This window comes from Notothenia rossii, assembly GCF_949606895.1.
Source record: "Notothenia rossii genome assembly, chromosome: 8".
Classification (NCBI taxonomy): Eukaryota; Metazoa; Chordata; class Actinopteri; order Perciformes; family Nototheniidae; genus Notothenia; species Notothenia rossii.
Genome location: NC_136906.1, coordinates 18355021 through 18373267, shown reverse-complemented (window position 1 = coordinate 18373267; position 18247 = coordinate 18355021). Strand labels below are relative to the sequence as shown.

The 18247-nt window shown below is 40.3% G+C and overlaps 3 protein-coding genes across 3 annotated transcripts in view; 1 reads left to right on the top strand and 2 right to left on the bottom strand.

Annotated features, from left to right (window-relative positions):
• Positions 1-7339: 7339 nt before the first annotated feature.
• Positions 7340-11762, bottom strand: mrpl12 (mitochondrial ribosomal protein L12). The gene is made up of 5 exons (XM_079645791.1): positions 11561-11762; positions 9633-9831; positions 9452-9523; positions 9122-9259; positions 7340-7904 (listed from the first exon to the last, which is right to left on the bottom strand). Exons 1-5 carry the CDS (start codon positions 11617-11619, stop codon positions 7788-7790), a joined length of 585 nt encoding a protein of 194 aa, XP_079501917.1. The 5' UTR covers positions 11620-11762; the 3' UTR covers positions 7340-7787.
• Positions 11750-15143, top strand: LOC307016611 (methyltransferase-like 26 B; the record flags this gene model as incomplete). Its single annotated transcript, XM_079645789.1, has 8 exons — positions 11750-11889; positions 12560-12608; positions 12790-12992; positions 13394-13556; positions 13648-13707; positions 13808-13875; positions 13955-14033; positions 14120-15143. 8 exons carry the CDS (start codon positions 11750-11752, stop codon positions 14183-14185), a joined length of 828 nt encoding a protein of 275 aa, XP_079501915.1. The 3' UTR covers positions 14186-15143.
• The window catches only part of hgs (hepatocyte growth factor-regulated tyrosine kinase substrate), a 9403-nt gene continuing 5475 nt past the window's right edge, over positions 14320-18247 (bottom strand). The window contains 8 exon segments of the mRNA XM_079645175.1: positions 14320-15711; positions 15999-16181; positions 16477-16613; positions 16761-16944; positions 17120-17260; positions 17348-17520; positions 17613-17714; positions 17717-17938. Coding sequence (XP_079501301.1) covers positions 15571-15711; positions 15999-16181; positions 16477-16613; positions 16761-16944; positions 17120-17260; positions 17348-17520; positions 17613-17714; positions 17717-17938 — 1283 coding nt within the window. The 3' untranslated portion in view covers positions 14320-15570.

Here is an 18247-nt window from a genome sequence, read left to right as displayed (position 1 = left end):
TAACATCATTCTCTTCTTTCACTGAGTTCAATCTTTTAAATCAAATAATACAGCTGCAATGCCTCTAGTGCTGAATATAGAAACTAGCATGTATTGCCCCCACAGGGCAAACATAAGAACACGACTCAGTCTGGTGTAACATTTAAAAGATTTACATTTTTGAGAAATGTCAAGAAAATTGTTCAATACAATAATGGTGGTCAAAAAAGTGAACCGTAACCCCTTTCAATGAGGATATTTTATCCTTAACAATATGAGTGCCTGTTTTTTTGCCATACTATTTTTATAGATTTATTTAAGTAGGGTAGGTGAAGTTAAAACATGTGTAACTGTGAAATAGGTATTTGCTGATTAAAATAAAAGGATGTTATTAATTGTTAATACAAGCCTTTCCATTTCAACATTTTATTCGAGGATTTATTCATATGCTCTTTTGAAACGTTCCCCTTCAATTTGCATTTTGGCAATTTTTGATGATTAGGAATTTGCATTTCACTTTTTATTTGAGTACTTTGATTTGAATTCTCCAAATGTCCCTTTCCATTCAAGTTGCCAGACTGTTTTTTTTTATATCAAAATGTATGTTGCTATTCTTACATTTTAATCTTCTTGGAAATATCCATGGTGTTTACTGTCTCTAAGCAAGGGAAGAGTATTGGATGTACTCTCTTTCATTTTCTTTCTTCCCCATGAATATTTTTTGCTGAGAAAATGTGTTTTCTTATTTATTCAGTTGTATGTTATGATTATTATTCTCCTCCTCACCTTTTGGAAAACACACCTAAACATGCTCTTCAATATGTTTTCCATTGATTATGAAAAAGGAAAGTAATTAAGCATCAGTATGACATTTCTTATGGCTTCAGATCTTGCCGTCTTTTGAGGGAGTCCACTGACATACACCAAATATTTACTTTTATCAACCTGAGATCATTTCTGCATGCAATCTTCCTCCACGCTCCTATCCATTTATCAACCTCTTCGTAATCTGCATTGCAATTTAGCCAAACCTGTAATGAAATCTCAAAAAGATAATCACTTTAAAAATGCACTGGATACAGGTAGCATTTTGCTTTTTGAAAGTTTTTGAAAGACAGTTTTCCAGGCACAGAGCATTTAATAAAAACTGCCCATTGATGCTTTTATCGCCATTCACCTGGTTGAGGTTATATTTACTTACATCCAAAGTAAAATGGCCGATTATTTAAAGCACAAACACTACAGTATCTTTCCATCTTTTAAATATTTACCATGCTTTTATCTTATCTAAGGCATTGGCCTATTACATGAATACAACAAACAGCCTTAAATATGGACTACTACACCACCTTGTGGAAATTTACAAAACGTGAGGTCAGTACATGTTTAACCACCAATATCAAGTATGTAACCTACCATAGACTGTGTAAAATAATCGGTTGTCACCCACATGGTTCTGATCAATCAAAATCACTTTTGAGCATGTTTGGGGGTTTACACGGTGCTGAAGAGGGCCTTTAAATTATATATTTTGGTCTCTTTTTGACTAATGATGACGAGTAGGCCTTTCTTTCACATAGAACTTTTTGTCACTACATGATGTGAAAAATGTCTGGCTAATTGTGGCCCATCATGGTATTCAAAACAAAACTCCTCAATTTATAAATAGTAAAGTACAATGTAGTCTGAAAAGTAGCTGACTTCATCACTTCCCTGGTGGTCTAGTGGTTAGGATTCGGCGCTCTCACCGCCGCGGCCCGGGTTCGATTCCCGGTCAGGGAACTACAATTTTGGGCCTAAAGTTTCTGAATTCGCACCGAGGTCTGAAAGAAGGTAATAACTGAAGAGGCTGCTGTACCATTATACCGAAGTTCCCTTGAGAAAGATAGTCATGTGAAGCAACTTTTTTTAACACTTTTTGAACATTTTCATAGGAGTTATAGCGACATCGTCTTTTATGGCGAGGGATGGTTTTCCATGGAAACGGCATATGATTACGTAATTGACGTAGAGCTGTTGAGGGCAGTACCGTTAACCATTATCTGAAGTCTGCTGCTCTGGGGCCTCATGTATAACGCCGTGCGTAGGATTGACGTGGGAAGGTTGCTTACGTAGTAGAAATCCGGAAAAATAGGTCCATACATTTTCCGCCACTTTCCCATTCACCAAACATTGCGTACCGGCGAGGAAAGTGCGTATGGCACTTCCTACGCCTGTTTCCCTTTATAAATCACAACAGACTCGAAATGCGGTGCAGCTTTTGCGGGCTCCGCGTAACGCCCATGTTTGCCTATAAATATTCAAAGAAACGCCCTTTCATTCATTCATTTTGATTGACTGCATGGAGAAGATCGCAGGAAATGACGACAGAACAGCTAAAAAAAACATCTCACACCGTGTCAGATTTAGGTTATTTTGGGGAGGTCGAGATAAATCATATTGTTTGGTGGATGCAGTTTGAACCAGAGTAGCAGCATGGAGGTCGGATCGCCACCAAAATAAATAAATAAGTGGTCCGAAAAAGGTTAATGACAAAAAATATATAGCCTTCCTCAGGCAGTGTGTTTATACCGGGGACAGGAGACACCCCCTTGATGAGAAACTGTAAGAAATGATCGGGGAATCCCTCCGGACTGGAGTCATGACGACTGGATCTGAATTATGTTTTTGTATTTGGCGGTTTGTGTCCCAGCTGTCGATCAGCTGTGCGCAGCGTCTCCACTGCAGCCTGTGCATCTCAACCAGTCTATGATCTCAACCCCCCGCCCCCCCCGCAGCAACTCTATATCCACCAGTTAAAGGAAATACAACTAATGTGTTGTGTTATATTAGCTGTACAATTTACCACATATGGTGCTCTTAGTTTCCATACCTCCTGTGTTTTACGAGCGACTTATAAAGTCTTGGCAAACGACATAAAACATGATTAAACATGTATTAAACATATATAAAACCATGCTCGTATCTACAACCTATAGAAATGCAAAACGGGGTCAGTTTAGACGTAATTCTGTCCTCCTGCATCATTTATGAGAAAACATTTCATAACATTAGCACAACATATTCGAGGTGGTTTTAAATAACATATCCGTATTTATTTATTTCTCCCAGTTATGTTTTTTGTGTGCACTGAGGAGTCCCAAACAGGCGTTTGTTAAATCATTTTAAGATTGGCTTTAATCAATGTTTGAAAATGAATTCTTCATTTATGATAAATGAGAGGTAACATTTTATTTATTGTATTATTTCCACATATTTCTCTCAGTTCTTCCTTCTGCCAACGGTGTCGCAGTTTCTCGTCTCTCCCGTTTGTGTGCTTAGTGCGTACGCATGGGTAGAGTTTGCGTGGAGGACCGCACGTTTTCCCATGAAGTTAGTATTTTATAAATCGCAAACATTGTGTAGAAACTGCCGTACGCCCTTTTTTGAGCATATCCCTTTATAAATGAGGCCCCTGAGCATGTCAGTTGGAGTTATGACATCATCGTGTTCCATGACACAGGTGTTTATATTTGAGATAACGACGTGTCCAGAGATCCAAGGTTTCCATGGTGATGTGCAGTAATCAGTTAGAGGAGAGCATATTCATTGTTCTGAATGAGAGATAAACCTCTTACATGTGAACGTTTTGTTGAAGAACCGTGACAGATATCTGTGAAATGCGTGAAGCATGTCAAGGAACTTGAGCATCTGAAGTGTACTTTTTGTGTACTTTCGGGTTAATAATGTGGCCTTTTTAGCAGATTAACTAAAGGTGTGGTGGAGAAAGATGAGGCTGAACTTACAATGGGGTTTAATAGAGACATGTTGAACGTTTTTGTCCCTTCATGCCCTCAATTTACACACGGCATCTATTGCACGTCTGTCCGTCCTGGGAGAGGGATCCCTCCTCTGTTGCTCTCCCTGAGGTTTCTCCCATGTTTCCCTTTAAACTGTGGGTTTTCTCTGGAAGTTTTTCCTTGTACGATGTGAGGGTCTAAGGACAGAGGGTGTCGTGTTGTCATACTGATATTCTGTACAAACTGTGAAGACCACTGAGACAAATGTAACATTTGTGATATTGGGCTATATAAATAAACAGATTGATTGATTGAGGAGGCATTTTGTTTAATTATTTTGCTTAATTTCTTTTTTTTCAAGCTACGAGATGTTTTCCTACGTTTCTCATGAAAAGAAAGCCTCAGGAATGTAGGGTTTGGGAATTATGGCAGGTTTAAAAGAAAATATGAAGGCAAAATTAAATCTGTCGTCCACTCTAGCTGTGACATCACACACTCTAAAATCTGAAGGCCTCTTTACCAAGGTCTGAACAATGTTTAATATCTCTAAAAGTACGAATCAGATTTAAAAGTTGTGTTACATGAATAATGTCAGAAAGATGTGTAACATTTTAAAGTTGGAATGAGGTTTCTGAGTGAAAGTATGAAGGAACAGTTAGCAGTTGAAGTTGCATGAAGATTGTTCAAGTCTGAAGAGTTTTTCCATTGACTTCCATGTAAAAAATGTGATGAATTATGGGATGTATCTCTGGAATTATGAAAGTTATGAATAAGAAAAGTAAGAGCAATCGATTCCCGACGAACTGAACGTTTTGATGTTTGAACGGAGTTTCTGCGATGTGGAATGTGGGAGAAGAGGTGCAAAACAACCCGGAGGAATAATAAAGAATTTCGTGCGTAGCATAACAAGTAGTTGGAATGCTGATACAGCATTCCCACTAAATGATGATGACATCCCCCTCACCACTACCCGTTCCACACCCCCCTCCACTGTTCATGATAAAGAGCCAGTGGCCTCTATGAGCCAGAAGGTCCAGTCAGAAAAGCCAAGGGCAAAGCTGCAGGTTGTCAAAAATAAAGATCGAGTGTTCAAACAATCGAAGAGGCCCACCTCCACTGTTATTCCAAAACACACAGTATACAACCCAAATGCTACAGAATGTATAAAACAAAGTTGCCCTGATCCAATGGATGTTTTCTTACTAATGTATCCACCTACCCTAAGAGGGATCACCATTTAAATGTCCAACCTCTACTCCACCCAGACCAAGGACCAGCAACTGTATCTTAGTATGGAGGAGCTCCTCACATTTTATGTGATCCTTATCACCTCGGGGTGCAGCTCTGTTCCAATAAGACACATGTAGTGGTCACTTGACAGTGAGTGATGTACACAATGAAAGCATTTCAGATGCAATACAGAGAATGAAGCCGCTGACGTCACTTCTTCTTCTTCTGCTTTGGGTTTACTGGCAGGCCGAAAACAACTTCACGGTGTATACTGCCTCCCGAAGTCCCGGATAAATCGCCAGAAGCGCCAACACCTCCTCACTCCACCGCTCCCACGTTTTATTTTGTGTGTTAACTTAGTGTCTCTCCGTTGGTGCACTGGGCTAATGATAATAATGCTAATGCGAGCAAATAAAATGGCGGCTTCACAAAACGTTTCGGAGTTTTACAGGGCGTGGTTTGCAATTCGCCCAGCCAATCAGAATTTGGAACCTTTTCCTCCCCAAGAAAGTAGGCTACCACCTCTCTAGCAGGGACTGAAAAGGGGTGAAAAGTTTTGCATGTTCTAGTTCCAAATCTTTTTGGAGTGAAAGCAAAATCCCAAGAAATATCTGAACTATTCCTGGGAAAAGTACTCCGGTGTGAAAGCGCCTAATGATCTGCTCACCTTCTCAAGGATAGTGTCACAGTCACTTAATCAAAAGTTTGGCACAAAACCACTGAGCCAGGGCAGGAGATCTCTGCTGGCAGCTACTGTTGAACATCAGATATGACAAAGCTTCTCACTGGCCAATCAACACGATGCATCGGTTCCAGTTTTCCTCTTCACACCGCAGCGGAGCAGCCTCTTAGCTCCGGAATCCGATTCATTTCGAGCACCAAAAAATTGTCCGGCCAGAGCAAAAGCACCACCTACGTCACGCTTATGTCGAGGCGGGGGAAGGGGCAGGGGCGGGATCAGCTCCTGAACAACAACAAAAAGCTGGCTTTTTATCCAGTTTGTACACAACGATGGAGAAACTTAACAAGCAGCAGTGGTCCACTGAAGAGACCAGCTACCTACTGGGAATCTGGTCTCCCAAAGAGGTACAGAGGAAGCTGGAGCACAATCGGCCATTGTTGTTGTTGTCGGTGTCAGCTGTGAGGGGTTTCCGCGCGGTTTGGCTTTATGAAGCAGGTACGCAAACGGTTACGTCATGAAGCAAACGATGACGCAATGACGCAGCACCAGTCGGACTCTGGGCAGTTTGAAAAGAGCCGGAGCTAAACCGAAGAACCGGTTCTGAACCTGAAAAGCTCTAGCACGGAGCTTGCACCGGAGTTGCGTTGGTGGGAATTAGGTAACTGTGACAAACGCACTACCTCTGCATGTGAGAAATGCAAAGCACCACTGCACATTCAGTGCTTCAAGATGTACCATGGACAGTAGAAAGGGAACTATAAGTGAATGCAAAGTGGCTGTAATAGCTATAAACAAGGCAGACCCAATAAAGGCTGTGGAGGTGCAGTACGAAGGACAAGTCCATGACAAAGGGGAAAAGTCCAAAATGACTGGATGGTTTTGGAAAAGAAGTTCAAGTTAATCAAACAGTAGATTGTAGTTCAAAATAGTGATGCACAAACTAATCGTGCACTTGGTTCTAAAGCCTATGATATATTGCATTTTTGTTCAGAGTAGGACGCCTATTCTACATGCTACCTTTTCTAAATGTTACCTTTTATGTTCAATGTGAATGAATCACACAAGTGGCTGTGCAGTTGTTTGTGAATGTTGCACTAACATAACAGAAAGACAATGTTACAAATATTGTACTTAAGTAAAAGTTCAAATTTAACAACAGATGTATAATATTAATGTTTCGATATGTGTTGCACTAAAATAGAAATGTTGAAACACGTTAATGGTTCATATTGGTGTTGTATCACGAATTTTGATATGTAAAAAGTCTTACTAGAATTTGATGGGGATCGCAGTGACAGTTTTAAATGTGTTGATAACTAGGCTTGGATGTATACAAATTTGGATGACTGCATAGGAGAAGTATGCCAATTCCATATATGTATTTTCATGGCAACACATAATCCCACTGGTCACAATTGTGACATAAAACAATGATTGATTTTTTCAAAGGGTTACTAATGACAATATATGGATATTTACATGTCTGGGAAAAATGAGGGATTAAATGGGTTAAAATATTTCCTTCCTCCATCAAAAGATGTTCAGTCCTATAACTGCGGATGATTAAAGGCATCACACATTACATTAATATTTCAATTTCATTCTGTCTTGTCTTTTAAGTTTGCATAATATACAACATCCCACCCACAAGAAAACATTAAGACAAAAGTGGAATTTTCAACTTTAATCACATTATTAACAATTCTATAAGTAATAAAGACTCAGCCCATTAATCCACCGAACTAGATACAGTATCTGGTATTCTTTAACATAGGGAATGGTTTCCATATCCCTACAGCATAATCTTTCTTTCTGTGAAAAGTTAAACGTACACACACAGAATGACCAACTGAATAACTTGGCACCAAGGCCATTATTTCAGACAAAGGACAAGCACACAGCGGGGCAGCCACTTGTGCAGGCAGTGTGCCTGACAGTTCAGTCAGAGTTGAACCGCCCCATCTGATGCTGTCAAGAGACAATGTTAAAGTCAGAAGGCATTTCTTTGTTTCCAGGGATCCTCCTCTTTGTCGTGTAAAAAAAAAAAAAAGATTGAAGAGAACGAAGGATGAAGTGCACAAGCAGCGACATTTTGGAGAATAGGTGGCCACACAGATCTACTCCAACACAACGGTGCCGCCTGCTGCCTCCAGGGATGCTTTCAGTTTTTCTGCCTCTTCTTTGGATACATTGGCTCGGATTTCCTGGGGGAGAGCCTCCACTAGTTTTTTTGCCTGGTGTGGGATGACAGATGAAAAAGATGATTTAGTAAAAGGTTACCCAATCTGTGAAAACCGGAAATATGGCATTGTCCTGAGCCAAATTCCAAAATATATTTTATACTTTAATTTTTTTAATAAAAAGGTGCCCTGCGAAGTTTTCTTGAAACTAAAGTTTCTGACCTTAAGTCTAACTAAATTGTTTACTTTATTTGTACTTGCAAAGAAAACTGTAATGAAAATGATAGATCCTTCATTGTTTAGAACAGTGTTTGCTAACATGTAGCCTTCCTCTTGGTGTGTTGGTTCCTTTCTGCATTTCTTGGCACGTTATCGCCATCTACTGTCAATCTGCAGGAATGATTGGGTAGCAGCGACGTGCAGTCAGGGGAGGCAGAGCCTCACCTGTCATACTCCAATGTAACGGAAACTAAATAATAAAATGTCTCCACTGATCTGTGTTGTAAAATGAGATTTCTGTATGATTCCAATCGCTTCTTACAGTCAAAATGGGAAAATTTGCAGAGCTTCGCTACAACTACATGGGAGTGATGAGAAGTGAGGCAGGGACGAGCTCTGCCTCACGTAACCCTACAGAAACTGGCTGGAGCGCGGGCACTAATTTAGCGCAAGCACTTATTTTGTGCCCGCGCTCCAGCCAGTTTCTGTGGGGTAAGGTGAGGCACAGATTAAATCTGCCTCACCTCAGATGCGTCTCATCATACAACGGCGAGGAAAAAAGCACCAGGGGAGGCAGCCATAACCTCTGCCACACTGAAGGGGGCTTCTTGTTGCTACTGTTATTCTACGTAGAGAAGGTAGACGCAAACAACAAGCTAGACTTTTGAAACTAGAGGAAGATAAGGAGGACTTTTGTTGTCCAGAAGGAGAGCATGGACTTCATCTTCAAGTCAAGGTAAGACCACAATTGTAAAGAAAATGGGATCTTACTAAGAAAGAACAATCCAATATTTAGATTTGGGGTATCCTTTTGTTGAAGGGTCTTTTTAAAATTAATCGAAACATCAGACAAAAAAAGCTTTTGAAAATAACAGAATATTTCGATTAAGGTCAAAATATATAATATTTGTAAATCTGACTCTGAAAGAGTCAGTGCCTCACCATGAACGTCACCGCACGTCAGTGCTGGGTAGCGCTACCTTCCCAGTGGACCAAAGCTCCACAGGGCACCAACCTTTAAAGACTATGATCAGACTGGACTGAGGACTTACCTGCACAAGATTCAAGCCTTGGATGCAGTTCTTCACTTCCTTTATAAGTTTCACTTTGTCAGCTGCCTTTAATTCTATCAGTTTTACTATGAAGTGAGTCTGCTCTTTCTTGACTGGTGCGTCCTCCTCTTCTGCGGCCTAGTTTCACACAAAGAAAAAATAATAGCAAATGTATTAGTTCTCTTACATGACAACAAATCTGACAAAGGACCTACATGTTTTATCATAACAAGTCTGAAGTGTTCATTCAAAGTAGTAGTTTATGATTGTGTTGTAGCAGACGAAGTTATACTGTTAGGTGTTTCCATTTCCTCTACTCTCTGTACTTACTGGCGCAGATATTGCTGAGGCATGCATCGCCCCCATCGGCATCATCCCAACATCCTGAATGTTCAGAGTTTTCTGCAACCAACACAAACAGGTCATTGCCCAACATGTCACCACAGATATATCATAAACAATATCTGACAGGGGGTAAGATGGGTTGTTTTCAGTGACTTATTCCACTAACCTTGAGGAGCTCATTAAGGTCCGACACCTCTAATAAAGTGAGAGTGGCTATGTCGTTGACCAGCTGTTGGATTTTGGGAGGGTACTGTTTGGGCGCTCCGTCTAGTGGAGGGGAGGCGATGGTTTCTGAATGCGTGGCAGGACTGGTCTTCAGGAGTCTGAGCGCACACCAGGCTGGTGTTTGCCGCTGAAGCTGTGACCTGGAAAAATATATTGAAAACAATTATTCAGAGTTTCAGATGAAGGACAACTGAGAGCATCTGCAGCAAAACATCTGGCATCGGCACACCAAATGTTTGGGATGTATCTCACATGCCAGACATGCACTCCAACATGTGGATGCAATGGATGCATTTGAATTACCAATGTACCACTGACCAGTTAATGCCAATTTTGCTATTTATATCTGAACATTATGTATGTTTGTGACCCCTTTAAAAAGTGTGTAGTTTAGAGAAACCTTATACAAGACCTGTTTAAATGATTACTCTTTATAAAACAGATTTGAATACTTTTAAGAGGTTGAAGAGGTAAAATAATGCAGTTATTTAAAAGACAAAAGTATTAATGAAACCAAATGTGTATTAGCTTATCGACTGTTGGTAGGACAAATAATTAAATGAGCATCTATTCTGATTACTAGCTACTGACCATCTATTTCTTCTTTTTTAATCTCAGGCAAAAATAACTAACATTCCTAAGCTTCTGAGTTGTGAGAAGTTGCCTTTTCCCGTGTCTTTCGGAGGTGGATGAAATATTTATATAATTTACTTGGGTTAAAATACCAACACCACACTGTAATAAATACTGTTACAAGAAAAAGTCCTGCATTGATATTCATACTAGAAGGTGAAGTACAACAGTGTTGGCATGGAAATATACTTAAAGTTTACCATCAAAAATAAAAGTACTAATTTGAATGCAGAATGGCCCCCTTTCTGAATAATGTAAATGTAATTACTGGAATATAAATTGTGATGCATTAAGGTCTTCATCAATGGTGGAGCTTATTTTGACTACTTTTTATGCTGATAGATAGTTCAATTTGAAAAACACCATACTGTACTAGATTATTTTTACATTAATAATTTGGTTTTCAGATACATGGTTCACTCTGAGATGCAGTGGGAAAAAAAGTCATAGAAAATAGAAGTACTCAAATAAAGTACCTCAAATGTTATCTTAAGAACAGGAGAGAGTAAATGCACTTGTAAGTGTTTGAGTTAAAGTCCTCAAAAGACATATTAGAAGAAAGTCTGACATTAAACCAGAATTACTTTGTTATGCTAACCACCTTGTGCCCACTCACATATACCCTTTGACTCTTTAAAGAGGGTGGGGGGGTTACACATACATTAGGATGGGAAGCAATGCTCTGAGATGAATGCTTTGTTGTACAGACATCTTCTACTACTGATAGTTTTGTTGGCTGCACATGTACACGGTTGATCGCCGATAATGTAACCTGTTATTCGTGTTTACTAAGTAGATGCAGCTTGCGGTTATTTGACCATCATAAACACGAATTACAATTCACACGAGTGTGACCTTGGTGACGTTAGCCGGAAGAAAATGTCAAATTGCTGCTACTTTTAGATTTTACAACCACACTTAAGACGAGGACAACGCTTCTTAATGCGACTAAATGCTTACTATTGTGTTAAAGCAGTTTAAGGTTGTAAGGTTAAATTACTGCTGGCTAAACCTAACGCTAGCTGACTTACTTAGCGCATTGCTACGGACTTTACAGCCATGCATCTTCAGCATTCAGACAAACTACAGTGACAAATGCATATGTTACATCAAAAATAACCGACAGCAGTCACCGGCTGTCTGCCCTTGAAGATGCAGGCAGTCAGACCCTGATGTACCGTTAACCGCTGCCTGTGTTACGTGACAGACTGGCTGCTGCTCTGTAACGTTACGTACCGTTGAGTGGTCGCCACAGCCCGCAGCGCGGTCCGGAGGCAGCGTATGGTGCAGTACATGCTTGCGATAACTGAAGGTGTATATTCCGGTGTCCCTAAAAAATAAAACAAGTCTGTCACGTCGCTGTCTCCTCTCAGTCCCTCTGTCTCAAAAGCACATGGCGTCCTTTCCGATCCTGACCTACCCGCAATGCATTGCGGGAGTCGTGACCTGCTAAAGAAAAATACGGGAACCGCGGAGGGACAAAAGAAACCATATATAAATAAATGTAATGCTGACATTGTACAGATTAAAGTAATACTCTTTAAAGGTGTATACGTTTATTCAAAGTAAGTACTTTCATCAATACTACCTGCATTAATTACATACACGTATTTTCGGAAGAGGTGAGTCTGAAATGATGCAGTTCCTGAGAACAAATTACTACTTTTTGTAGTAAGTAACATAATTCATTGGTTGAAAGCAATGTCACCTAATCACACATAATTTTGGATTACTTAAAAATCAAACATTGAAAATATTGCACCTATGGGCTAAAAAAATAAGTTGTTTTTTTTATCACTAACAAGCTCAAAACTTTTTTAAAGAAAATGCTAATAATGCTGCATATTCAGCATGTATTTAATTTATAGTATTGTTTTTTATCATAAACGAAGTTTCATAATTTTAAAATTGCCAAATGGAAATCAAAATAAATACTGGATTTATTAAATAAAGTCAGGGCATTTTTGTTGTTGTTTTTGCTCTCCTGTTAAATTAAGTAAATTCAGTCTGGTTCTGTTCTTACCTTTGCATTCTTAGCATATTTTAAGATTTTGTATCTTGTCATGACCATGACCACACATTTGTAATGAAAACTCATGATTCAAACACATTCGGGTTCAATATGATAAAGCACATGACAATATGATACCACGTTTCATGACGTGTTCATGTTGACTGCTCTTCAGACACAGACTTAATTGATTTCTCCCTGTGTTTACTCTGTCCTACCTGTAGTGTAGTGCTGAACACCGGGGATGAGCACATAGGGAATCCTCTTAACCAGGTAATCTCTGTACCCATCTGCTGTCACATTCATAAACCACAAACAGCCTCCACAATGCCATGCTAGTCTCTGTCAACCAGCACAAGTTATTGTAAGAGGAATCCTCTGAGACAGAATATCATTGCATAGGCTGGAAATACAAGATGACAGGGTAACATGTCCTTCTGTTTTACTCCAACAGACCATGCTGCTTTCCCCTCTGGCGGAGAGGAACTGGGAGGATCTGTGTTTAGTGCTTGAAGAGGTGCTGGATGACCAGTCCCACAGGCAGCTGTTTGCCTTAGAGCTGGGCTCTGGAACTGGGCAGCACGTCATACGCTTTGCCCCGAAGATGCCCTTTGTTACCTGGCAGCCATCAGACATCAATGAAGAGTCAAGGGACAGGTTTGTGCCTTATAGAAAAAAGTATTCTGATATTTTTGCTCGCACAGTACACCTGTAGTTTGTGCCAGTAATGTTTAGGATTAACAATGATAAGGATAACTTGATTTGGCCAACTTTGAATGCTCAATGCCTCTTTTTTGCTGTTGCACTGAAACAGTTTTGAGAAAGGACATTCGTGAAACGTAACTTTTTTGTGGCTAAGTCAAGTGTTAGTATAAGGTGCATTACTTTTAATATTTTATTTTGAAATAATCCAGCATTTTCCAGGTTAGAACATTTTTTTCATATATTAATTTATTATATTCCTGACCAAAAAACAGATCTGAAATAACAGCAAGAGATATATTAAAAGGTGATTTTACAAACAAAATGTAAGCTTAATTCTGCATACTCATTTACAGTATTAAGGCATATATTGCTGCAACCCATGCAAAGAATGTGCTGCAGCCTGTTCACCTGGATGCCAGCGAGCCGTGGGAGAAATGGGCAGGCCTTTCTAACAACTCCTGTGATGTTGTTGTTGCCATCAACTTACTGCAATACAGCTCCTTCAAAACGGCACAGGTGCGTCTGATTACCTAAACAAAAACATGATTAAAACACAGATCTCAAAATGATCAAAATGTAGCGTTCATTTTTCTGATTATTTTCCAAGGGTGTTTTCAATGGAGCAGGGAAGATCCTTCGACAAAATGGTCTTTTGATTACATACGGGGTAAGTACTTTAGTCATTACGTTTATTATGCACTCAGAATGGCTATATGTCACCATGAAACTGTGAATTGAGACCTTTAACAATCCTAAACATGTTCTAGGTGTATGCTATTAATGGCATCATTACACCAAGTTGTAACGAACAACTGGATGCAGAGATTCGACAAAAGTGAGTGCCGTTTTTTCCCTCCAGTACAACATGGCAACAATATGTCTAGAGTAAATACTTATTGAATGCTGTTACACAGGAATCCAGAGTGGGGTCTTCCAGATATCGACGTGTTGAGACAGTTGGCCTATGGGAACGAGATGCGTATGGAGCGGATTGTGAGTCACATTCTGTAGCTTGCGGTATCTATATTTTAATACAACTACAATGAATTACTTAAACATGTATTTTTTCAAATTTTCAGATTGAGATGGAAGAATTCTACAAATGCCTCATCTTCAGAAAACTTGAGAAGAACCAAACAGCTTGAAGAATAAAAACAAAACGTTATTTTTCATCAAGAGTCCATGTAATGCTATGGCCTTTACCCCTCTTATTGGAACATGTTTGAATATGACATGGAACACAATCCTATGGAAAGTTACAAAGACGATAAAGAAAGTGGACAATAAGAACCAGATATTTATTAAATATAGTTTTAAAATCAGACAGATCAGTATGATGGAATAAAGAAGTTCACAGATGGCAACTGAATACATACATACATACATGCGGCACATCATTTTCCCTCAGCAAGCAATTCCACATTTGTTGAGAGCAGAGTACACTAGGAAAGAGTCCCCAATTCTACTTACTATGTATATATTGATCTGGGACATTTGCTCTTAGGATGGGTGCCAAGAGGCCCTTTGCAGTTATTAGGTTTGAAGTCCTATGGTTATTTCAGTCTGGTCTTATCTTGTGACAGTGCTGTATCATCGGCAACACGAATCATTTTAATAAACAGATGCAGAATTATATTAGAGTTACTGTATAGCTTTAGTAGATTTTTTAGTCACTAGTTATGTCATTTCAATTATTAAACTATATGAAAGTATATATTTATTGGGGATTAAACCACCACCCAAGTCATTTTAAGACACTCTTCATACAATGTACAATCCCTGCAACGAGTTGTCATTTAGGAAACTACATTACGACATCCGAAATTCCAAGCAGTGCACAACGAATAAAATGCCAAAACAGTAGAAGATAACCCTAGTTTGTGTGCTCATGAGAAAGGATGGAAATAAAACTCGTTCAGCTGGAATGGCGAACTGACGGAGATGTGAGTTAGTGCCATTTATTTCCTATCCCTTGACATCCCCCTTTATCCTCACACCCACAATCTCTTAAAGACAGCTTTTCTCAATCCCTGCCCAAACTGTTCGGTAGTTGCAGCAATTCACTTCCATTCCATAAAATAATGAAAATTGAACATGCACAGTTTTGATTTAGAAAAATATGAGACAAAGGATGGTTGGTTATGTCTTGTCCTTTTTTCTCCTCAATTATTATATTTTTGTATTCATTTTTTTTTGTTTACCTTGACACCACTGACTATTTCTGAGCTTCAGTTATCCATTTAATAAGGAAAAACGACATACATATCAGCAGGAAAGAGGGGAGAAGAGGTCGAAAGGGTCGGGGGTTATGGTGCCCTCTTTTTGCAGCATCACCCGACATTTCCATTCTTCAATGGAGGTGATGCAAAGAGGGAGAGAGTTCTGCAACATCATCACAATATTTTACATTGCCACAACATCACAGCAAGGTCGGAGGTGAGGGGGGTGTGTTTCCAGGGGCCAGAGAGTCCGGAAAGTGAGGTGAAGGAGAGGAGAGGGTGTAGTGTGTGGGACTGCAGCCTGCAGGCTTTTAGTCGAAGGAGATGAGCTGAGCCTCTGCACTGCCGGGCACAGCCTGAGGAACATGCTGTTGCTGCTGCTGCGGCTGCTGCTGCTGCTGCTGATGTTGTTGCTGCTGCTGCTGCTGCTGCTGGCCTCCAGGGGGGGCCACCTAGTAAAAAAAGAAAGTTCATATGGATACAAATTAAGATTTGGCTTAAAGTAACCTGAAAAATAAGTAAAAATACCCCAAAATCATTGAGATAGCGCTGCTTATATCTGTTTAGAAGACAAACCAGTGTCCAAAAGTCAAAGGTGATTTCTTCGTCTTCTTTATTTTTACATAAAAACTAGAAAAGCAGTAAATCTCCATATCTAAGACGCTGAAAAATGTTCTCTTCATCGACTAATCATTGCAGCTCTACTGCTGGTGGCTGAGAAAAAAGAAAAGGAGCTGACCTGTTGGTACATGGGCGGTTGTCCTTGCATGTACTGTTGGGGAGGCATGTTGGGGTCCTGTCCTGGCAATGCTGAAATCATGTTCTGCATGGGGTAAGGCTGGTAGCCCATGTAGCCCATACCGTTAGTGGGAGCAGGCTGCGACATGGGGGGCAAACTCTGTGCCTGCGAGGCCACATTCTGCTGAAAAGAGGACAACAGTTAGTAGGCTTTATAAAAAATGAAACAACACGAAACTACTCAGCTGCCAAAATATCACAACATGATTCATACTTGCAAAAATGTAAGTTTGCAACAGTTCAATAATTATTTAATTATGCGTATTCTACAGGAAAAAGCTGAATGCATATCATCTATGTATCATTGCACTATGTATTTAGAAACAAATACAGTGTGTTGTGTGCAGTTGGTATAAAATAAAACAGAAAAGAGATTGGTAAACGCTCCGTTTCTGCTTTTAACTGGGAGTGATTCTTACCTGGTAGCCCTGTGTGGGTGTGGGCTGATAGTTGGAGTAAGGTGGACTTGTAGTGGGCGGAGCTTGACCGGGAGGAGGAGCAGGCTGCCCGTTGGTGCCTGCAGCCTGGTACATGTATGCATTAACCATATTTGGATCTGGGAAAGAAGACAATCATTCAGAAACAGAAGGACACTTGATTTAAAAACACTTGAGTATCATTTGTAAATTAATATATTGCAGTCAGGCAAACAATAATAGAATATTTGTTTATTTCTTAAGCTATCAAAAGCTCATATCCTCACCTGGGGCAACATTGGGCATGGCCTGGTACTGTTGAGGTGGATTCTGCCCTGACTGGTTCATATAGATGTTGTGCATAGGTGAACCCTCCACAGAACCAGCAGGGCTGAAGGTGCCCGGGTAGCTGGGTGGAGCACCAGGCTGGTACACCATCCCTCCCGCCACATTGGGGGGCAAAGACTGCATCTGCAGCACAATCATATAATATCAGACATTTACTCAACAACATACTTATGAAGAGGTGAATATTCTGTCTTAGTCGCTTGTCATTGGAATGTGAAAACATGACCAATGAAATGAAATGAACTGTGCACAGCAGTGAATTAGCCTGACAGCTGACCATGGAGCATGCGGTGTGTACCTGGGCGTATGGCAGAGAGAAAGCAGGCATTTGTGCTCTCATCTGGATTGTGTGTTTCTGCTGCTCCAGACGCATCTGCCTCTCCTTCTCCTGGTCCTGGAGGCGCTGAATGGCCAGCTGTCTCTGCATTTCCAGGTACTCCTGCAGATCAAAGACAAACACTTGTGAGCATGATAATGAATAGTCTAACAATATGGGCATTATAAGTGGAGAGGCTCATTTCAGTACCTGTTTCTTCTGCCTCATGATCTCCAGTTTCTGAGCCAGCTGGATCTGCCTCTGTCTCTCTGACTCCTCGGCGGCGCGGCGCAGCTTCTCTCTGTGTTCGTCCCGCAGTGAGTTGAGGGCGGCCCGAGCATCTCGCACCTGAGCCAACTTGTCCTGCAGCCCCTCGTAATACACTGCGGACAACAAACATGATGCGGTGGGTCAGAGACTGAACGATAAGCATGTGTGAGATTCAATTGGTAAACATGACTTCGTGCACACTCACATCGCTTCTCATCCAGCTGGTTGAGGATGTCCAACAGCTGAGGGTGCATGTTGTTGATGGACTGGAAGAGTGAGAGCACAGCGCTGTCATTGGTGATGCTGCGCCACGCATGTGGTTGCTCTTCATGCGGTTAAGGAAGGTGGTGACAGAGTTCTGCAGAGCCTTCAGAAACTGCTCATGGTTCTCCTCCGACTCCCGTTCTGGTAGGGCTGCTGAAGGTGGGGACGAGCGGGAGGCAAAGCGCAGGAAGTCAGTTGTCTGCACATTCAAGTTTAGATAGACGTAGGGCTGCTCGATTAAATCGTATTTTAAAATCGTGATTACGGCTTGCAACGATTACGAAAACAACGTAATCGAAATAAAACAATAATATTTTTATTATTATTACTTTTTTTTTTTTTTTTGGGTTTTTCAGTTGAACTATACTTAAAGTTCAGGGTAATCAACAGTTAAAAACTTATTGTTCAAAAAAAAATTCTCCAATAAATGGATGTTTTCAAAGTCAATGAATAATTACAATTATTGACCCAAATAATCGAGATTATGATTTTTGCCATAATCGAGCAGCCCTAGATAGACGTAAAGAATGGTACTACACACATTTTCTTTAAACTCAGAGTTACAACATACCTCCC